Source organism: Dicentrarchus labrax, unplaced genomic scaffold (genome assembly GCF_905237075.1).
Source record: "Dicentrarchus labrax unplaced genomic scaffold, dlabrax2021, whole genome shotgun sequence".
NCBI lineage: Eukaryota > Metazoa > Chordata > Actinopteri > Moronidae > Dicentrarchus > Dicentrarchus labrax.
Window position 1 is genome coordinate 2,561,067 of NW_026136717.1, and position 24,040 is coordinate 2,585,106.

Sequence of the window (24,040 nt, forward strand, 5' to 3'; positions counted from 1 at the left end):
CTAAAATAAAGCAATAGATATTGTTTCAGGTTGACTGACATCAGTGTGAACAAGTTCAATGACATTAACCTGGTTTATAATATTACTCAGCTTCCCAATCACCTATACATTTCATCATACATACATTTTTTCCTCAAATCTGATATTTCGATGCAGCATCATTATACACAGTTCTGTTTGATTAATATAATGTAGTTACTCAGGACATGTTAGGGCAGTGTATAAATGGCCGTGTGCGTTCAGTAATACCTCATTCCCAGACCACCGTTTGCTGCCGCTATCCACACTGTTAAAGCCAGAGTCCAGCCCCCCGAACTGGCCTGTAAACAGCTCCTGCTCTGACAGGCTGCAGGGAAACATGTAGAGCACACATTAAGTTAAACACACACACACACACACACACACACACACACACACACACACACACACACACACACACACACACACACACACACACACACACACACACACACACACACACACACACACACACACACACACACACACACACAGAAGTAAATACACAGCAGCAGTCTTGTTGACAGACTGTTAGATTGTGGTTTATTAGTCTAAAGGGCAGTGACTCATGTTTTCTCCTCCAGATCAGACTCAGAGCTCTATTGTCAAATGTTCTCTTATCTCTGTCCTTGGTGCTGTCTATTTCATGGAAATGGCTCACTAGGCAGCTAAACGGGTTCCATTCCGAGTTTATAAATATTTGATAAACCCTGCTTCCTCTTAGTTATCATACCCTTTCATTGTCATCCATTTCCCTTTTCTATATTCACTGTACCTCCTGCCATCTTACCTCATGTTCACATCGTTCATTTTTTGGCATAAGAGCCCAATGTGCCTATTGTGGTTGCAAAAATATATTTATTTCCATAAGTCCATTATCCTATAATGAATAGGTGCAGTAGCTGCCACTATCGGTAAACAATACTTATTCATGACTAGAAGACTACAAAGTGTGGCTCCATGAAACACTCTTTCCTACTGGTTTGTTAAAGGAATAGTCCAACATTTTGGGAGAGATTATTTGCTTTCAAATGCTAATTTAGAATTTGAATGTCAACATTATGAATGATTCAGACTTTTTGGTACAGCCCTAAAAATACACCTACAAACACATCTAAAGCCCATCAAAATAATATTCTACTATCTGGTATTCATAGTCTGAAATATACTTAAAATTGTCAGGATATTCTATCAAATTTGACCAGTGCAAATGTGCTTGTTCTTTCATCCTTTCTGCTACTCCCTGAGCATCTCTTCCTCCCTTTAGTTCCTTGCTTCCTCCCTCCAGTTCTCCTCACCAGCTGTTAAATCCAGTGGGTCTCAGGTGTCTCTCCATCTCCTCCTGGCTCCTCTTGCAGGCCTCCATGTTGAGGTACTTGAAGATGTGGTATTTGCCCTTGGAGCAGATCTGCGCAGGTGGCATTTGCAGCGGGTTGTTGTCCAGTGAGATGCTCTGGAGATGGCGGAGGTGGCGGTAGCACAAGGGCACGTGGGAAATACGGTTGCAGGACACGTCGAGCCGGACAAGGGGTAGCTCGGATATTTCTGAATGATGCAAAGAGAGGGGAATATGTTATATAGTGTCATTTGGGCCTCTAATTGTTGGTACTCACCTATATCTTCATTTATTTTCATATACATAGTTCAGTTTCAGTGCTGGCTTGGTTAATTAAAGTCATTGTTGACACTTATTATAGTTCTAATAGTTATTTCTGTAGTTTCTGAGCTGACAGCTATACTCTTGTCAATTCCTACACTTTAGCTGACACTTCAAACCATTTCAGGTATCAGTTCTTTGCGACTGAACAAAAACTCTCACAATGCAGTATACTCCTCCTGGCTTTCAGCGATTACACTTCAGTAGACTTTAAGTGATACACTTATCTTGAATTTTTTCTGTGATTACACTTAAAAGGTGCCCTGTGGAGAACAAAAGTTCGGTTTACATTCAGTCTTTCTCCCCAAAATGCATTGTGTGTATCCTTGACGTTGTTTTTCCTCCACTTCAAATATTTGCAAAGCTGATTTAAAAAAGATTTTGAATTCTAGATAGGCTATATCCATGTGTACTGGCTTGCAGTCATCTTCTCTACTTGCTGATCAGTGGAATAGTGTATAACTGGAGGAAGGAATGTCTGTCCCGTTACCTGGAACTGGAAAATGGAGGCAATTGGATGTAATTGGTGAATGCCTGATGTTAGAGAACAGAGTATGACATACAGACCTGCCAACCTCAGGAAAATATTTTGAGTACCACAATAGTGTAACACATGCTATCGCACCTTTTGCAGATGGTAATTTCCCAACTCAATGCCATATCAGTAAGTTATTCAACATATAAATCAACTATGAAGAAAACTATTATTTCCATTTTTGTGTAAAAAGGGACAGTTTGCCCAATGAGTATGTTTACTTTGAGTAAGTTAAAGTACATAAGTGTTGGCAGAAAAGTAAGATATCAAATGCAGGACTTGTCTATCTATAAGAACTATCTTTTTACTTTTTTCAACCGTTTATAGACACAGTACACACACACACACACGCACACGCACACGGTCTGTTCCTCTCATTATGGTTACAGGTTTGACAGCAATTATTATTATTAATAAAACTATGAAAAGTCACGTTTAACAATCTGCAACAATATACTGTAACATTACTTTTAACTTCATTACGGTAAACAAGCAAGCTAGTGGTGTAAGATCCATTAGGCTGAAGACTAATAGGCAGAAGCAGTTCAATACTTTTACATGTAAACAATCGATAGCTCACAGTAATGATGCAATTACTGTGTGACTTGTTGAGATTCTACATTACAATCCATGGTAAACAGAGAGCTAGTATTGCTTCGGGTGTTAGTTATATTTTGCAGGCTTAACAAAGCTCAGTATTAGTAAGATATCTTTATCTTTTTGTATAGTTATAGATGCACTCAATATCAATTGAAGAATCACTGGACAAAGACATTGCTGAGGATTCTGGGGTTACTCGGGTTCATCAAAGAGCACTAAAAAATGTGCTGGATGGAAGGAATATGAGCAGAGGAGAGGAGGTTTGAGGTCAATGGATGGGGTCAAGTGTGTCGATACCTTCAGGCAAAGTGGTGAGCTGGTTTCTCCTCAGGTTTAGGTCCCTCAGACACTCTAGCTGGCCGAGCTCTGCTGGCAAACACTGCAGCTCATTGCAGCTTACATCCTGAGAGAGAGACAGAATTTGAAACTGCAGACAACTGATAAGACCACTGACATGTTTTATTATATCACAAATGGATCTTTAGACCCTCTTGCTTTTCATTTTTAAAACCGTAAGTATGAACTTCTGACTACAACCCAAAGGGACAGAAATCGGCTGGCTTGTGTTTAAACTCTGTGAATCTAAGTGTGTGTATCATACCAGCTGACGGAGGTGTGTGAGGGAGTATATGGAGGCAGGCAGTGAACACAGCTTGTTGTTGCTGACGATGAGCACTCGCAGGAGGGGGAGCTGAAACACCGATGGGGGTAAACTGGACAGAAGATTACGACTGTGGAGACAAGCACACACACAGTAAAGTCATTGAAGTGGCATTTCATATGTTGTTCTACTGAAAATTGAATTACCTTTTCTGTGTGTGTAGCATGAAGGGACTGTCAACTTTCACTTCATTGTACAATCTATTATGATAAATACACTTCCTTGACATCCATCTGGGCCTGGTGCAAGGGTGAATTGGATTTCAAAATATATACTCTTGTTTAAAACCTTCATAAAAGTGAAATGTTTTATGTATTTTCTTGTAGTTGGTAGCTAACTAGCTAGCCTGTCACAATGTTCAGCTACACTTTGTCTTTGTTATTTCTTGTTATAGAGTATATTTGCTTTGAGCTTACACTTTTGCTGCCTGTATTACCAGCCACCTGGAGGTTTGTTCTGGTCTCCTAGCAACAGTAAAAATGACAGTGTGGAGGAGAGAGGAGTGTCAGTGTGGTTCTGTTGTTCTAAGAAGGTTTGGACAGGATTTGGACGGCCTCTCTTCATCTCCAGCATAAACAAACACTGAAGTTCAAATGAAGTTTTCAGACAGCAGCTGTGCTTTAGAGGCGTTGTGCACCTGCAAACTGCTAACTGTGAAATGGATGCAACGAGTCCACTGCTGCAGTGTGCTAAAGTGCAACTTTTAAAGGATAATTGCAATTGATTGATTGGTTCAACTTTATACCAGCAAGCTTTGAACCCAAGACTTTCATACATACCAGTGTTGTGCGTGCCCTCGGCTGCACAATTGATCCAAAATGATTGAGATTGCAATATGGCTAAGTTACAAAAGCTGAGAAAAAATCTCAGAAGCTGCTATTTTTTTAATTAAAAAAAAGGTCAAATGTGTGACACACAGCATTATAATGAAATACTGTAGTTCTGCAGAGATGCCTCCGTCTACAAATCTTGTTTTCCAGATGTTTGTTCAGTACAGGCCCCTACAAATGTCACAGCAATGATTTTTTTAAGTGAAAATGAAAACTGATGCAAAAATGAGCATTCCTGCTAAAAGAATCATCAGAATCATATCGTAATCATAGTAACTGTCAAAATAATTGCATGATATTTTTTACCCCATTGTGCCGCCCCACACAGTGTTTATACTTTAGTTGCACTCATTTTTAGATTTTCCAAATAAAGTGATACATTTGTTGTTGCCAACCACCAGGCTGCAGACTGGTCTGGGCTATGAAACTTGGCTACAGAGCCACGAGGAAACATTATTCAGCTAAAAAGTGCTGAACAATATATTCCATAACTTTATAGCCTGTTATTGGTTGTTTTGGTCTTAATTACCCTTAACTTGGCAGCCTGTGTGTGTCATTTTTCCTCATCTCCCCCAAACAGATTTTGAACTAAAGCTCTGTAGGATCAGTACTCCAGATAACCTGTCAACATTCAGCAGAACATGCAATCTGTGAAAGGAAACTGCTGGAATGTTGCTGAGACATTACTCTGTAGTTTTTTAACCACAACAAAATACAGAGCAAATGAAGTCAACATTCTGTTTCTGTGTAGATTTCTTTTTCTCTTGTACGCTGTGTTTGGTAATGGGAGACCACATGTCATACTTTTATCTCACAGTGTTGAATATTAACACACCATATGAATACGGTCTGCAGTCCAAGATCTCAGCAATTACTTAAGTCCTTTTGAGTACAATGTGACCATAACTGACAGAAATATAATGGCCAAAACGTTGAAAACAAGTTGTAACAAATCTTTGATAGCAGAAGTGAGGAGACTAAGGAAATGGAACTGTCAGAGTTCTTTGAAGTTTTAGTGCATTCCGACTTTTCAAAAAGGGATATGTCTATCTTTGAACTTTTTAAGACCTGTTAAACTAGTTAGAATGAAACACAAGCTATAATAGAACAAGCGGGGTGGACCCGGATCAATTTTCCTTAGACAGAATCATTTCGCTCACACTGAATTTAACAATTGCATGTTGTGTTTTATTCTGAGGAGTCAAGATGTCATTGCAGTGAACCAGTCCAGTCAGGACCTGCAGATACCTTTTGTTTGATTTTACTTGGACCACCAAAGGCTTTTGTTTAAGTAACACTTTTACTAATTAAATGTTTAAGTTGCAGTTTAATGACAACTAGCTAACTGGCTCAGATGGCAGCATGTGTATGTTGTAGTTACCTGAGGTTGAGGTAGGTGAGGGCCTGGAGGTTGCCCAGGCTGGAGGACAGTGAACGCATCCCATTGTGGTAAAGGCTCAGTGTCTCCAGAGAGATGAACTGACAGAGCTCCTCCGGCAGCTCACATAGACGATTCTTAGACAGATCTGAAAACACACAAAATGACCAAACATTAGACTGATCCATCAGAGGTGCTCTGGTATTTATATGCCAAGGGAAAGTACTGTATTTGCTTGTGGAAACTAGGAACGCATGGATGCATGAGCATACGTAGTCACAGCTATTGTGGTTTCGTGCTATTGAAAAACGTTTTTGCTTTAAAAAGGTCAACGTAAGATCCTGTTAAGAAGAGAACTTTGGTGCATCCAGGTGATCAAGTAACGGCAACATCCCCATTTTGAACCCAGTTGTAAACTTATCTTCCACGTCATTCACCTCTCTCTCCCCTCACATTTTCTGTCAACTGTCCAATAATGGCAATATGCCATAAGAAAATAACAAGACTAAGAAGGAGAACTTTCATTAAATCCTTTAAGTCCTCGTGAGCAAACTTGTGTTTATGAATTTAAAAGGGATACTCATGTGAGTTAGTATTGTACTTCCATAAAGTTGGAGTGTTCACAAGAGACAAATAAGTAAAAAAGAAAGGGCCAAATCAAAACAGCAGAGGCTGAGATACCCTGACTTTTAGTTCCAAGAATGGGTCATGCAGAATCGTACAATTCCCCTGATGCCACTAGATAGCATCTTTTGTTACAAATCTCTTGCCCTCAGCCTGTAATGCAAGCTTTAGGTTCTAAATTTGTAGTCTCCAAAACCAAATGGAGATCATAACCCCATTGACATCAATCAAGTTCATACTTTGGTTTTATGTTTGATGTATCCTTGTGCCATATGACAGGATCCACACCATTTTCCAAAACCACCAGCCTCAAGCAGGGAACCCACACTGCTGTGACAGAATCTTGGCAAGGCCAAACACTCGTCCACTTCTGACCAAACTGGGTGAGCATTTCCAAAAATAGCTGCTATTGGCTGCTTCCCGCTTTCTGTTTCCAGAGTTACTGTACAGTATGTAGGCCATTCTCACCCACCTATAAAGGGATGCAATGAATACCAGTCAGTTCTAATGTACATTAAGAATCCAATTGAGCACAGCGCACATGGACTATTTCACAGCTTTTTCGCTGCAGAAATTTCAAACATTTTCTGATCCCAGCTTCTTGAATGTCTTTAAGAACTTTTGGGAGTGTTGGTTGGACAAAAAAAACTATTTGTAGATGTTGTTTTGGGCTCTGGGAAATTCTTATGAGCATTGATATTGAAAACAATCTGGATATTAATTGATAATGAAAATAATCCATAGTTGCAGCACTACCTATGCCACAAGAGAATTGATCATTGATCATTATTTAAATATATACCTTTCTAATTTAGAAACATTTTTCTCAGAAATACTAGGATTTGAAGTTATAATTGTGACATAATTGGTATAAATAATAGTGAAATGATTCCAGTTTTAGTAGAGGTGTTAAATCATGATTGGGGAAAATCTTTGTTCTTTGGTAAATTAAACGCACTTCCTAATTGAAAATCAATTGACAGGAAATTAATCAGTAACTCTTACAGATTTAACTTTAAGTAAAAATGGGAAACAATGTAAGTTGTTGCTGCTGCTTTTCTCTAATTCATATCACTGTAGATTTAATATCTTGTGTTATGGACTGCTGGTTTCTCTGTCCTTATTTTCTTCCCTGTCTCTTCCCCCCAAAAATCCTCTACCCTCCAAGCATCGCCTCTACTTCCCAAACCTCCTCCTTTCCCAATGACAGTATTTTACAGGGCGCGCTCAGTATTGACCCCATCCTCTTCTCTACACAAATATCTGTATCACTGGGATAAAAGGAATGTGAGCAACACAATAAAGCATCAATAGATTGCCTATAGAGCTGCAGTGATTCCAAAAAGCACCATTAGCAGTGAGCTTTCACTGGCAGCAGGACGAGACAGACGTCTGTCAATGGCAGACAGCCCAATGGCTCTTTATTGATCGCTGTTGGAAGCAGCAGGGCAGCAGGAGGCGGCAGTTCCGCTCTTTGTTAGGGCTTCTATGGGGACTTTTATTTTGGAGGACTATAACTGAAAAAAATCTGTAAGAAGGAAAACATAATGTGTGACTTTTGCTTCTATACAGTTAAACAGGTTAATAACAATGGGATATGGTCCACTGAGCATCATTTACTGATGTGACAGACATTATGTAGCTTCATTCTTAAAATATGTATCGTACAGCTGAGTAAGCATCAATAGTTTTTCCATTATCACAATTTTTAGTATCCGGGATTTACTGTAGGGCAGAGTTATAGCTGCCCATTACATTTTGAAGTGTTCAATCCTCTGTTCTTTATCTCTCTATATCAAGATTTACACTGGGGCAGAAAGCTTTTAAGACTTTCCTTGGGAGTCATTTTTCTTCATCAATCTTTTTTACTCAAAAAGAAATTAAAGAATTAGCAGGTTTTCTTTGTCTTATGTGATAAAGTAAATATGTGGGGGTTTTGTTAGAAAAGCAATTTCAAGATTTTTTTCAAGAAGATTTCTTCTTGAAATCTTCTTGAAAAGTCTTTGATACCAAACTGTTAATCAAAAAAGATTTATCAATAATGGAAATAATTGTTGGTTGCAATCAAGCTACAGACAAACTATTGACTACTTCAACAAACAAAAGAAAAAAAGAGGCTAAAACCAACCTATTCCTGATCTCTTAAATCTAATTATAAATGGACAGAATAAGAACAGTAGTAAACAAAGGGAAGTGAGGTCTGACTATGTGTTCAATAAAGTGGATAGACACATAATACTAAGCCATGTTCCACGTTAAACGAAGTGTTTCATTATCAGGATCATTTCACATGATCTTAATGAATACAGCCATGTAGTTCAATGTGTGTATTTTCTATATATACACACAGTAAATGTGAGAGTGGCTAGATTCTGTACAGTAGCTCTAAAGCCTGATCTCTCCCCGTCTTCACTGTCCCATAGCTGGAGGGGAGCTGTTTGAACAATAGGTGGGGGTGGAAATCGCTCTCTCTCTCTGTGTGTGTGTGTGTGTGTGTGTGTGTGTGTGTGTGTGTGTGTGTGTGTGTGTGTGTGTGTGTGTGTGTACGCTCTGGGGGATGGAGAGGTTATCTAGTCTCTGTATCTGTTGTTATAAAAGACAAGCAGATATCTGGGAGCTCCAGTTTGGTTTGTGAGTGATGGTTTGGTACTTTTTAATGCAAAAATAAAAGTAGCACATTTGTGCTTCATTTGCGAGCACCTTGCAATGACTACATTCATTCCTTACCTAAACCTGTATTCTAAACATAATCCAGTTCTTATCTTAACCTTAAACTCATGCATTCATACAGAAATTGCCCATATTTGGTCTTATATAGTATCGAGTATTGAGAATATGCACACAAATCCTAAAAGCTGAAAAGTCCAAGACAGCATTCCCCTGCTCTCTTTTTTTTTCCCAGGAGGCATTTCTGCCCAAATGTCCTGGTAGCTGTTGAAACAAAGCCAGACTCACTCACTATGAGCATCATGGGAAAAGCATGTGCTGTGGAATGGGCAGTGAAATGTCCAGCAGTCTTTCACTGGCCTGCCATGGTTCAGACAGCAGGACGCTGGCTTTAACCAGACTTGCTGTATGGTCCAGGGCCAACTCTGTCAGCCCGACAAAGCTGCATAAAGAGGAGGAGGAGGGTTGATGACAAGAGCTGAGATCTTTCCGGTTAAAGAGCTGACTCACACTGGCCCATGAAATATGTTTCCAGATTGTCTGGATCCAGCTGAGACAATTCACAGCTGGCATTATAGTGCCATAGTGTCATAAGAGACCATTTGTGATTGGTCTTCAATGCTCCGTGATTTGACTTCCCTGCCTGACTGTGGCTATTGTTACCTCACCTCAGGTACACACTTTAAAGCCTGGTTTGATTTGTTTTAGGCAAATTTACTGTGGTTGAAAGTTTGTCTTTTGGCTGGGAAATACAATATATTGACCAGTTGTTACTGGCTGAATTTATGGCAAATAAGCGGCAATAGAAATTTGGCAAATTGACTTTTATGGCTGATTTAAATTACCAAAAAAAGTGCTAATACACATTTAGCTTTGGTAGTAAATTAGCAATGAAAAGATTTGGAAAAAAAGTACTCAACTAGAAAGTTAATTCTTGTCCTTAGAAATAGTTGGACAAATAATCTTAACTCAAGGTCCACTTGGTAGCCTTTTTTTGAAATTTGACGCCGATGAAAACAGTAAGATGCTTCTAGCTTCCATGTCATATGAAAATGAGAATGGTGGAAAGAGTAAATCACTCACTACTGAACAAAAAAATATCCCTCCAAAACATGTCAGGCTGGATGACTTACGTGAAACAAAACAGCAATTCAGTCTGATTATATGACTGTATCCTTGGTTCCACTGAGTTTTCACCCACTTTCAAAGCAAGAGACAAAAATATCTAGCACAATGAGAGATCACAGAACATTTTTTGTTATGGCTGCCCCTAAAACACGAGAAGACCCCAAGTCAACACATTTTGTCAGATCACTGCACTTTTTCTTTTTAGCTTGCGTTACTGTACACAGCAATGCAGGAGCCCCAGTATGGCAGAATGAAAACTTTACAAACCAAGTTGTCAGCTTAAAATGACATGACAGAACAAACTGTGATGGAAACAGGGAAGGGAGATGGAAACGGAGGGCGGCGTGAAAAGACATCAGTAATGATGTTGAGCATTTATGAATCTGAAAATATCTATAATTAAAAGCATGAACCAATGAACCACAAGCACATGCACTCTCCATTCCCTCCCAAGTCGACTGTGAAAATCCTGATTTAGGGACAACCCTAGTAGTTTTTAGATAAAAAAGGAAAGTAATCAACATGACATAACTTTACCAAAAAATGTCTACGACTTGCAGTGACACACACAACAGGCCATGCAGTGTCACCCCATCTGACAGGATTAAAATCGATACTAGCCACTTGAAGGTCTCTGTTGACCTGGGTTGACCCCTTCGGAGTTACCATGGTGATCATGCAGATTTTGCAGCACGCTTAAGAACAGGGTCACCCTATCATTAGCCTGGATAAATGAGCTTGGTTGAAAAAAGAAAGCCTCCAAAGCAAATGCATGTAGGCAAGAACATGCATGTTTCGAAGAGTACCTGGGGCTTTCATAAAGCCCTCAACCTCAACTGTCATGGTCTTGTGTCATACTTTCATATTTGTGTCTGTCCTGCATCTGTCTAACTGCGAGATTAAAGCCACAGTGCACTCTGTTTTTCAGTACCAAGTCCGCCAACCTAAGAGTTTTAGTGCATGCTCTCCAGATAGGCTCTTTGACAGCTAATAGAAAACACCTGCTATGAAATCACTGATTGCAGTGTTGCCAAAAGTGCTACATGCTTAAAAAGTTTCAACCCACACAGCAGTCCAGCAGCAGTCTCCAGCAGTCAGCCTCTTCTAAACATTACTAAGTGAAAAAAAATGTTGTCATCACCATTAAGTGACGATATAGCTTTATCAAAATGAAACTTGAACATCAAAGCTCAGTAAGTCTTTATCTCAGAAACAGGTGGTTTATCAAAAAGACCTTTCAAGTGCGTCACAGTCTTCATCTGCTCTGTTGTCACGAAGATGGACCTGTTGACAAAAAGTGCTATGGGTGATATATTAACAGCTACTGAGTTTGCATATCTAGAGATCAGTCTCCATGACAACTGAGCAAGTTTTATCTGCTGATGAAAACCATGTGACAGGAAAAAAAAAGAATATCTTGAGTTAGGATTGTTTTGTCAGGATAAAATTGAAATTGAAATGATTATTAGATCTCTTATAAAGGCAGTTGAGGCAAACTTCAATTACTGTAAACGTTCAACCTTTACAAACTTTTAAACAAAAGGAGAAGGGAAGGTGTATTAACTGCAACTATGAGACCAGCTCACACAGCCCTGAACAGTGTGTAAACAGGATTTCAAAGGATCAGCAGAACAAGTAGGATTGGCTTCAGAGCAGAGCACTATGTCTAATTACAGGTCAGGATGTGATGGAGGAGGATCCACTTCAGACCCTTACATCACAGCTGACCCAATGACCTCTAGAACTTATGACACACTGGTGAGCAGGACTTTTGTAAAGTCTCTTAACACACAAGGAAAACTCCATCAGTACATTGTACATGCAAATTCATTCTAAAAAAACAAACAAAGAGGTAACAACAGTCTCATATTCCAGTATTGCATAACCAAGGGCCTCACTTAGGCCTCAAGTCTTTACACTGCTGTTCCAAAGTCTAGCTTCATTTTACAACTGAGACCATTTTTTAAAAAGGTTTGTGGATTCTTTGTATACTATTCTCCCAGTTAGACATCATGCAGACTGATAGTACAGCACTTGCTTCAATGATAAGACAGATTTGCCATTCTAAAAGGAGGCGTTAAAAAGGTCTTCAAGTCTTCATTATAAGGCAGTAGAACTTCCACGCCTGCACAAACTGCTGTGTACTGTCCAAGTCAGTTAAAACACTAATCTGTTTGCAAATCTCATTACCTTTTCAAGCCACAAGACTGCCCCTGTAAACTGTCAGTACCATAAGAAGCTAGTCCTCACCTTATGTGATGTTCAATGACCCTTATGTGTTTTTGAAGACCAATAAAGACATTAAACTGATCAAATTCTTGTTGCTATGGTGAAAACCAGGTGTGGTTTGTGATTGGGTGTGGTTTGATGCATCAGCAGCTCACCAGCATAATGTGGACAACAAAGTCACATAGGAGATTGCATCACTGACACATTTTGGTGCTAGTAGAGGCACGTTAAGAATCAAGCTCTGCGCACCAGAAAATCTTTGTGATTCAGAAGCATCCAATACCTGGATACACCTGACAGTCCTCTGTCCGAACCTGACTACGCCAGATTATTTGTTACACAGATCCATCTGGGGATTCCAGGTGATTGAAAAAGGGTAGGCACTTTAAAAAAAATACAAAGCAGGTTATAGGATGAACCATTTTTCTATCACCGTCCATCAGGGGCAAGGTTTTCCATCAGATCAAAGAACCTTATAACATAGTCAAACTCTTACTGAAGCCGGTCGGAGAAGAGAGAAAACATCTTTTCCATGGAGAAATGCCTTCAGTGCTGTTCTTTACTCTTCTTTCAATTAAGAAATGCTCTCCTGTCCTAACATAACTGATACTACTGTAGCAGCATTGAAGCTTACCTCTTTAGCAGCCAGCATTGTTGTTTCCAAGCAGTCCTACGCACGCAGGCACGCACGCACGCATGCACGCACGCACGCACGCACGCACGCACACTATAGCTGCCAGTACTTTAAATCAACTCCTTTAACACAAACTTAAAAAATAGTGACAATTGTAAGCCTAAAATAGGTTGTATTTACTGTGGGGCTATTGCATTCTATTGTGTTCCGTCACCCTTACCCAAGAAATACCTTAAGAAATGAGAGGATATCAGGTTTCCAAATGGCTCACCTGCTTAAGGGTGGCGCATGATGAAGGCATTAGGAGTCAGTATTTTTCCATGAGAGACAAAGTGAAAAGAAAAAGAAAAAGTGATCTATGTGACAGCTGATGAACGTGAACATAACTGGAGAAAGACAAAAAAAAAGTTTCTTGCTCAACCCTAGTAATCAGGAGAAAATAGCCTTTAACATCCTGGTGAGGTACAACACAGCAGCTTCTAAAAGTCACCCTCTACTCTGATTTTACGGATATCTGATATAAATTTGAAAGTTTTCCTAATTAGTGCACGTTTATTGAAGTTGTTTCTCCATCTCATCTCACAAGCTGTGTTGATGAAGCATCAACGAAGCCAATTTCAAAAGCAGCAAGCTTGAAAAATTATTCCAGATCACTCAGCCAAGAAACACACAGACTCCCCTCAGCGTGACACTGAAATGGAAGAAAGGGGGGACCCTGGGCCTCCCTGCATGTACAGAGGCATGTTTTGTGTGTTCTCAAAATGAGGCTCTACTCATATCACATTCTGAAGAAGGAGGAGAGGTTCATAAAAAAAAAAAATAGGTATAGAAGGGCGGGTGGGGTGAATGAGTAAGAGGCATATAATACCAGCAGGAGAGCATGGACAAAGGAGCTGAGAAGCAGCCAGAAAGGGGATGAGAAAAAACAAAGAGGCTGACCATGTAGATGCCAAGACAACACCCCCCCCGAGAGGTGTGACTCAACAAAAAGGGAAGCTCTTGACTGGTTTAAATCCACAGGGCTGAAAGGACTGCTGGGAAAGATCTGTCTCTGCAAACCAGAAATCACTGACTCACTCACAGGGAGCGCACAATGGGTGGAACCCAAATACCGCCATTTACAAAAAAATCATTTCTATATCTAAAAAGGTACCAGAAGGAGTTTTTAACAAACTTCATGATGCCTCTATATGACCTACATGAACAAACAAGACCATCAGAGAGAAGATTGGCTATTTCTATATAGTTATTCCTAATGCCTGCCACCCAGTCAGATTTACTCAGATTCACATAAATCTGATGAAACAGGGCAGTGGAAACACTACTGCTTGTGTCCACAGCACAATCAAATCAGCACAGAAAAGTTCCATGTAGAGGCTTTAAATTTGAATACCTTCTAATGTATCTCTAATAATATTATGGTTACAATACCACAATCTCCACCAGTATTATGCCTATATTGTAGGGGTGGGCGATATGGGCAAAAAAAAATTTCTGGGATTTTAGCGATAACACTTTCAGTCAATATCCTTTAAAATGTGATTGGAATTGTCTGAGTTAGGGTTCAAAGGCGTTTTTTAGCGCTGAGAGCTCAAAAACTCATTTTCCGAGCGCCCAGCGGTGTTAAAAGTTGAACAGATTTCAACTTGAAGCGCTCTGAGCACTGCGCTAAAAAAGTCTTTTTGAAACTAAACCATTTCCATGCCAGAGAGGTAGACCCACGTCTCGGCACTAAACCATCTGAAGTACCGGTAGCTTCAGGGACTGGAGGTGTTTGCATTTTCTCTCTACCATCACAACGCGCTGCTAAACTGTTGCAAGGAGGATGCTAGCGAGAGGTCATGTGATCACGTAGGCCCACTAGTGGTGTGGCTGAATCCTGCCATGCTGTAGAGAGCGTTAATGCACCGTGTATTAAGTGGGTGTGAGGAGTTTCCGCGTGCGTTTCAATGTTTTTGGCGAAGTAATTTAAATACTCCATAATGGAAATTTGCACATTGTCAAAACAACAATGACGATATTATCGAAAACGATATATATCGCCGACCTCTACTCTATTGTATACAATAAAACAACAGCAATGTATATCGGCAGTAGACACTTCACTAAAATGCATTAAATACAAAATGTCTAGAAAGCACATAACAAATACACTCGTGGCATCCTATAACTGAATCACTGCAGTCAGTCACAGCCTCTGTTACATCTCAAGAAACAATCCACAGGCAGTCCACTACGGAGAGGTACTCAGCAACAATACTGTATGACAAAATAAAGTGGTTAAATTCAACCTTCTCAGAGGTCATTCCAAATTATCAATAATTATCGATATTCACTGAAATGAAACATCCTATTGTAATAAATTTTACAGCTATATCTCCCAGCCCCACTTTAAAGGCATTGGTAATCAACTCGATACGCTCAGGGGCTTTGAAAGTCTTACTTGGTATGACTAGTAGCTTATGGTGGCTAATTTTAGCAAACATTAGATGTTGTGTCTACCTGATAATTGTAAATCCAATATTCACTTTTATTTAGCTCTGTTTTAATCTCCACCACATTTAGGAGTTGCACCTTACCCTCACTATGGCTTATTTAATATGCGCCCGCCATTCGATCTAATGCTGTTTGGGTTTGTTTCACAACGTTGCCAATGACAACACAACTCGGTGTCTGCTTTGAGACAGGATGTGGCGGTGTTGATTCCTGTTACAGTGTTAGTTACAGCAGGTTGAGGAGCGGCACTGTAGACAGAAGTAGTGCATGTGTGTATGGGTGAGACTGTTGTGTGACAGTGGAGAGAACCACACGATGTTCTGTAGTGGAGTAGGTAATGGAGACACAACTGGTACTGGATACTGTGAGTAAATTATAATCCGAATCAGGGAAATACATTTTGGTCACTATCAGCTTCATTTCAACATGGATGTTCATTCTTTCCCCACCAATCTGTTTATTGATTTTTTAGAGTTGTTCAGCAGTCAGTATAGTACAAACAGTACAAAACAAAACATACGCTCATGCCCTTACCCCTCACCCAGCTCAGCTCATGAACAGGGCTGCACAATGAATCCAAATCGCAATATGGCCAAGTGCAATATGCAAATCACACGACACTGCAGTTTTTTGATAAAGGTAAAATGTGTGACAACAGCATTATAATTAAGTACTATAATTAATAAGTACTGCAGTTCTGCAGAGATGACCTGGCCTACAAACCTTGTTATCCAGATTTTTAAAAAAAATGTTTGTTTGGTACTTAAAAACCCTGAAACAATTCACATTATCATGATTGTAATAGTTTCTGTGAAAATTTAATTTGTGAAGCAAAATTAATCATTCCCATTCATTTACACACATTACTGTTCCAGTTAGGTCATTAGGTCATTTATATATTATTATATATATACATTTTCTAATTGGAACAATAATGTGTGGCTGTTTTTTGTATATATGTCTTAATACGAGTCTAGAGGGGATCTGTAATGTTTTTAAACATGTTAAATATACAAATGAATACTATAGTGTTGGAAGCTTTTTAGATGTTTTTTAGCCATTTTAGGACCAACAACTGCCTGGTGCAGGGACTGTGTGCAGCTCCTAAGAAGTCTTGTATGGTTACATATACTGTTGTGACTAAGAGAAAACTCAGGTGACACAGCTAGATAACAAGATACAACATGTAAATAAGATTGTTTTGGATTTGTCTGAAGGCAGTTCTTTCAGTTGTGGTGGAGCTACACAAGCAGATTCCAGCTATTATGTTTGTTCATAATTTGTTATTAATTATTGTATTATTCTCAACACCTTTGTTTGCAATGCCTCGTTTTCCCCCAGACTCTGAATGTAGAGACCAGGGGGATGTTTTTTCTTCGCACAGCAGGTCAAGTGCGTAAAGATGGTTTTGTTAGACACTTCACTCCTTTTCTGATGTATTATGCTTGGCAAATCAAGTCAGACCTGATTCACTCCCTCCCCTCTGTCGGTCAGTCTGTCTCCTTCCTCTTACACCAGCTCCTCTCCCCATCTATCTTTCACATTTACTTCCTTCTACCTCTCCCTTCTTTCCCTTCTTTCCCTCCTGCAGACTGCTGCTTTTGCTTTAATATGCAAAGCTCAAACCTTCATGCAAAAGGGGGAAATTACACTACGAGCACACTCAGAACTCCCGACAACAACAGAACTCCCGACAACAACAGAACTCCCGACAACAAGTAACAAGTAAGTAAGTACACAAAAAATGAAAAATCACGAGTAACTAGTCATTTAGGCAGTGCAATGTACCCAAAATAGAATGGAATAGGTTTAAGTAAGCTCACACAAAACAACATAACCTTTTTCCGTTAATTATAGCTTTTTCAATTTCCAACATGCACTCAAGGCAGAGGAATCATGTCCGTAGATGAAACTTCTCCAACTCTGACTGCAACAGATTGAGAAGTGACAAACAGGCCAACAGATGAAGCAGACGGTGGAAGTGTAAAAGCGTTGCAATTGTCATGGCAACGGCATGCACACTGCAGGAGTGTCAAAACCAGTTACACCACAGAAAAGAAAATACATCAAGTATTTACGCAATTTCAGTTTGTATTCACTTCTTCCTTGGACTTCTTGTGCTTTCTCGTCTTCTCGTGGATCCTGGTGGAGCCTCCTGGTCCTGCTTGACTACCATTGCTATTATTATTATTATTATTATAATAAGTATTATTATTGCTAGGGTTACTGTTGTTGCTGTTGTCACTGCTCATTGTCCCCCATCGTTGCTGTTGTCGTCTTCATCTTCATCAGTCACTACTATTAGTGTAGTGTCTGTCTGTCTGTCTGTCTGTCTGTCTGTCTGTCTGTCTGTCTCTCTCTCTCTCTCACCCCAACTGGTCGAGACAGACGACCACCAACCTAGAGCCGAAGGGTCTGTCCTAGGTTTCTGCCTTTTAACAGGCAGTTTTCCTTGCCCTTGTCGCCAAGGTCTTGCTCATGGTGGTACTGTTGGGTCTCTGTAAATAATGTTATAAAGAGTTCGGTCTAGACCTGCTCTATTTGAAAAGTGTCCTGAGATAACTTCTGTTATGAATTGGCGCTATACAAATAAAACTGAATTGAATTGAATGATCCCAGAAACTGGAAGACTGGTATTAGACATCAGATCAGATTGAGTACAGGAAGTGAGATGATTTAGTTAAAAGGTACAATTGATCTTCCCTAAGCCCCGCCCCTTTTTGCTCTGCGCTCCAATAACATATGAGCAAGCCTCAGTCAAAGACCTTCACACTTCAACCATCTTTAAGCATTTTTGTCATTTAAGGAATGGAATGTTTGTAGTTAATACTACTACAGTAACCCAAGAGCAAGTTCCACTTAATACAACTTGCACACACAATGTAGGATAATGAACATGCATTCAACCCTCATTTGACCCACTTTAGCCAGACTACGGTCATGGGTTAATCCCTGGTCATCACAGTTCCCATAAGACTCCAGTCTACAACTGTAATTCCCTACACATCACTGCTCAATGACAGACGTATACTATACCTAGTATAGATCTGTCACACAAGTCTCAGTTCATTAAAAATGGTCGCCAAACTTCCTTTATTTGGTGTCCTAATGAAAGGTTACACCAACACTCTTCTCTCTACAATCACATCTTGTGAGACTGAAAAGATCAGATTATATTAACTAAAATCTTACACTAATCCTGTAATAACTGTATGTGCATACACAAACTTTTCCATTTCAACCCCTCCTAGGCCCCATGCCTTCTCTATCATGCACCAACTTCCTCAGTGAATCAGCCATCTGGACACCAAACACAGTGGGAGTTAATGGATCTGCTGGGTTACATAAGACAGGCAGTGCCTCAGCTTTCATTATTCACCAAGCAGTCCACTCCACGCCATTAGATTATTTACACACACTCTTATAGTGTTACATTGTGTTGCAGGACAAACACAGAGCCAGGAGGAACGGGACTGAGGCCCATTAACTAAATGGCTGCCTGCTGAGCCTGGAGGAGACAGCAGCTACAACACAACAGATAAAGGAAATACAGAAAGTAGACCCTTGCATGGAACACATGATGTCCTGGTTTCAAATCAAGCCCTGGGACCTTTGCTGTGAGTCAGCCAATCTATCATCTTGTATGTCTATGAACTGTAAGTTTAAAACAAGAGTGTGTTGCTTGGCTTGGTTCCCCGTAGTAGCTTTACAGATGCCTTGAGAAAGATGGGATGTCAGTGTAGAGAAATAAAACTGAGTGACAAGAGATGGTGGAACTATGACACACTCCCTTTAATTCCTTTAAAATGCCTGCTCGAAAATATATTTAAAGTATAATGTTAATAATATCCCATAGTTTTCTTTCCAAACACAGATAAATAATAAATGTATCTACCATCAAGTAATGTGTATCTTTTTCCTCTGTGCCATAGAGCTCCATTATTGTCCAAAAACTATTAAAAACACATCAATGAGCCACACTGTTGCACTGGAGGACATGTTCCTTCATTACCATGAACACACACTGTAATTTATTTGGACTCAATCCCATATACCGTCCTGCTGCCACAAATAATCACTAGAGCACCAAATGTGGATTAATCCAGTGCAGAAAATAGTCCCCAACATGAGCTCCATTTCCTACTGCGAGTAAAATTGGATAATTTGATTATATGTAGTTTAATAAAAGCAGCAGTTTTATTACCCTGTTTTCATTATCAAGCCTTTATAATGATTTTAATTAGAGCTGCAATGTTTAGTTGATCAACAGAAAATGAATGGAAATAATTAAATGTAAAATGTTATATATATAAAAATTAACCTAATATACATTGATGGTAGGGGAAACCAGAAACCCACACAAACACGGGGAGAACATGCAAACTTCCCATAGAAAGGTCCTGCCCCACAATGCTGGCCTTTTACAGACCAAACATTAAGAAATGAGTCCGTATTAGTTGATTATGAATATAACTGCAGCCCTACTTTAAACGTGGTTGGCGTTTACACCTATCCAGGTGTACATGCCCATTACTCAGTGTGAGCTGAGACTGGCTCCAGCTCCCCACAACCGTGAACAGAATAAGCAGGTGAGAAAACTGATGGGAATAAAATTGAGTGGGTGTAAATTTAGCCCATGCGTGAGGGTGACATAACATAGACAGTAGGAAAATACTGCTTTAACACTTGATGCAGTTTAATAAAGAACAACAAAAAACCATATACAGGCTGGGATTAAGGACTTCCCTATTTAGAGGTTAGCTTATGAATGCAATCTCACTCAAGAGTCTGATGTGATGCAACATATGCAATTTCCCATACGGATCAGTGCTGTGTCAATAAGCTGATAGCTGGTTGTGCATGGAGACCTTCACACCTTAAACTAGCTCAATGCTACGAACATCCAGTTCCCTGACAACATGGTTTCCATCTCATTACTCAGTACCTAAGGAACAATGGCTATGGTAACAGTGGCCTGAACAATGCCACACACACACACACACACACACACACACACACACACACACACACACACACACACACACACACACACACACACACACACACACACACACACACACACACACACACACACACACACACACACACACACACACACACACACACACACACACGTATGGCACAGTATATGTATGTTGCCAGACTGGTAGTGTTGTCATACAGCCTCCCTGTCTGTGTCTTTGCCTTTACTCTGGTTACCTCCCATGGGACTGAGGAAGGATTCCCCCTCCCCACCAGCTGCTGTGCTCTGAGAGAGAAAACACACCAGCAGGTTTCAGAGGGAGAGAAATGTTGAGAAATGAAACTGAATATACTGTAAATTAAAGCAAAAGAATAAAGCATACTGCAGCCTCATCTACCCTCAGTTGGAAAGAAGAACTTACTTCTGGTCTCTGTTAATGGAACAATGCATGAGGATGTGCTCTGTGCTAGGGGAGCTTCATTCTATAATTATACAAGCCATGCCATTCATTAGCCGACACCAACAACGTGTCCAGTATTTATCAGTTAATGAAAGACTCCTTCCAGTTTCCCCATGAATATCTTTTTTGAGGAAAAGATCCATCTGGCTTTTTTTTTTCTGTGACATTTCCAACAAAAGTCCTTTAAAAAGTGGCTTGATGGCTGGATGGAAACATGTTGGCTGACAGAAAGTGTGGGGCAATCAGAAGGGCACAGCAGTGAGGACACAGAGAAGACGACAGACAAAGCAGAAGTGAAGACTGAGTGAACAAGCAGCCCACATCCGCAGAGCGCAGAGGAAATAAACACACACACGCACACACGCACGCACGCACGCACGCAACACGCACACAGTCTCATTTAATGACACAGAACAGATGTAAACAACTGACAGAGAAGGCTATAGCCATATGTTCAAACTGCACACACACACACAAAATCAGGGCTTGCTCAACCCGACCAATAACCCACAGTACAGTGTAGTTTTTAACTTTCTAGCAGCTTAGCAAGAGAGCTTTTCAGCAACAGACTAAAAACCAGGCCATTTGTTTAAGGGGGGTAGGGTACTGCTCTTTATAACTATATATCATTACACTGAATTTTAAAAACAAACCAACAACACTGAGTTTTTCATCCGAAGACTGACTGGAAACTTTTAGTGGTTTATTTCTTCGCCCTTTAGCTTTTTAAGGTTTTTACTAATATCCAGTTAAAAGTGTTAAACCATAAAAACTGTTCAAATTCAAAAAGCAATGAAATGCTATGTGTAGAACAAGATGAAATAAGATGAAGTAACACTGCTGAGCAGGAAGTCTGACCTACTTGGTTTCAAAACATTACAAATTACTCAAACATTTAAAGGCGGGAAGATAGAAAACCAAACTAAGGCGGTATTCAGACCAAATCAGGCGCTGCAGGCTGGTGCAGGGGTTTGTATATGTGGGGCATGTTTACTTGCGCTTTAGAACGTAACCGCTGTGAAACAATCAGAAAATAACATCTTATTTCTAGGGATGCACAATTAATCAAAAGTAAAATGTGTGACAAAAGAATCATTATAATGAAGCACTGAAGTGTTGCAGGAGGCCCAGATTTATAGACAACAAGATTCCACATTATCATGATCAGTGAGAGTTCAAAAATCATCGGTCCCACTCTAAGTACTAAGTCTATTGCCATCACAATATCTGTCCACATAATCGCAATATGATGTTTTTACCATATTGTGCAGCCCTATTCATTTTCCTGATCATTTTTGGAAATAGTTTTTTGGTACCCCCTGCAGAGGGCTGGGCCCCCACCACCACCACAGCCTAACCAACTGTCCCCATTCCAAATGAATGGGACGAGGGGTGTTTTCACCACAGCCCCTGATTTGGTCTCTAGCATGCCAACATGCTCACAATTAGTTAGGTTACAACTTAATTTAGCATGTTAGCATCCTGTAAGCAGCACTTAACACAGGCTTGGTTTGCAGGTATGTGATCGTAAGTGACCTGATGACACCAAATGAAAAATTAAGGGATCTTAATTCTGTGATGGACATAACTAACTTTGGTCTAAACCAAATCTGAAGGCAATTCATCCAATATTACTTTGCACAGGAATAAACTCTAGTCCAAGCCATAATGTACAGAGCTGGAGCCAGGACTTTTTTTGCCATGAGACTGGTTCACAGTCTGAAACCAAGCTAACCCCAGCTGTTGTCTTTCAGAACGGAGAAAGTCTTCCGAGCCACCTTTAACCTATATGGGTTGAGTTCCTGCAAAGACTCAGCTGAGGCAGTCCTTAGAAACAGCTTGACTTTTCCTAGGTATTTGTGCCTGAAAAGCAACAGGAAATAAACAGGAATTTAGGGTGTTTGACTGCAGACACTGGGTTTTACTGGGTTTTTTTAAACTGTCTGGATAATGAAAATGACAGAGCTACCGTCATGACCTTAAAACTGCTCAACCTAAACAACACAAACACACACAAGCCAGACTAAATGACTTTAAATCACCCTGGACAATGAGCTATTTCACTTCCATTTGCTGGCAAGAAATGTTTTTCAGAATGAACCCCTGGCTGAGTAGACTGATAGAGAATAATTAAGCCTTTCTAAATTGAATCCATGAAATAGCACAATGTGGGAAAAGAGAAGGAGTTCGATATTTGATGAAAGGCCAACATCGGTTCTGTGAGCCACTTTATAGGAACATGGCATGGAAATATCCCTCCCCCTTAGACACACACATACACATACCCCTCCTTCATTCATTCATTATTTCTCTAAAGTCAGCTGCTGGCCTTCTCAGTTGTGGCATGAGTGCGAGTGCTGGCTGTCCAGCTCCCCTCCAGCTCTCAACAACAAGCTCTTGTCTCTTACATCCCCAGAGGTCATACGAGACTGGAGGTCAATTTATTAACTTTGTGCCCATGCAACAACATTTCCATTGCTTCTGCTACACAACAAATTAAAAACTGCACTTACATGAGCTTTTGTGGGTCCCAACAATCCCTTTTTAATAAAGTAAGAATTCAATATATAGTTTATTACTAACAAGTATGTCCCAATCCCAACCTGAGTTTTTTTTCTACAGAGCTCACTTAGCTTTAGGTAGGTAGAAATGTAGTGTGGATGTGCTGTGGCAGTAAAGTCTGGATTTGGATATGGACAGCATGACCACAATGCTTAAATTCAAATGCAGTTTTCACCTACCTAAATACAAGGTGTGGTGCAGCTGCAAAATGTTACTGAAATACAAGCAAAGGATCCTTCTTTTATCGCTTTTTAACCCAATCTCTGCCTGTATGACTTGCAGGCCTGCGGGCTCTATTCTTTTCTCATTTCATTTTGTGTGTTGTTTTAATGGAGAGCAATGAGGCATTTTTAAAACGGAAATTCCTAGAGCAAATACATAAAGGATCAGAAATGGACAGGGTATTATATAACAAGCTGGCAACATGTTGACCAAATGACCACACACAGCCTACTCGTATTCTGCTGTTTGAGAGTGGGTTTTTTAGATGCTAGTAGATGATCTGACAAGCACTTCAACTGAAGCATTTAATAAATGTTACCACACATCATCTATCACTTGATGGATTTGAACCTGA

General features: G+C 40.0%; 1 protein-coding gene across 2 annotated transcripts in view; it reads right to left on the bottom strand.

Moving 5' to 3' along the window:
* Nucleotides 1-24,040, bottom strand: part of lrch4 (leucine-rich repeats and calponin homology (CH) domain containing 4) — a 52,665-nt gene that overhangs the window by 23,052 nt on the left and 5,573 nt on the right. For both annotated transcript variants that reach the window (XM_051428543.1, XM_051428542.1), the window contains exons 2-6: nt 5,683-5,827; nt 3,412-3,541; nt 3,108-3,213; nt 1,317-1,563; nt 250-346 (exon numbers count right to left, since the gene is read on the bottom strand). In XM_051428543.1, the coding sequence (XP_051284503.1) occupies nt 250-346; nt 1,317-1,563; nt 3,108-3,213; nt 3,412-3,541; nt 5,683-5,827 (725 nt within the window). The remainder of the gene's footprint in view (nt 1-249; nt 347-1,316; nt 1,564-3,107; nt 3,214-3,411; nt 3,542-5,682; nt 5,828-24,040) is intronic.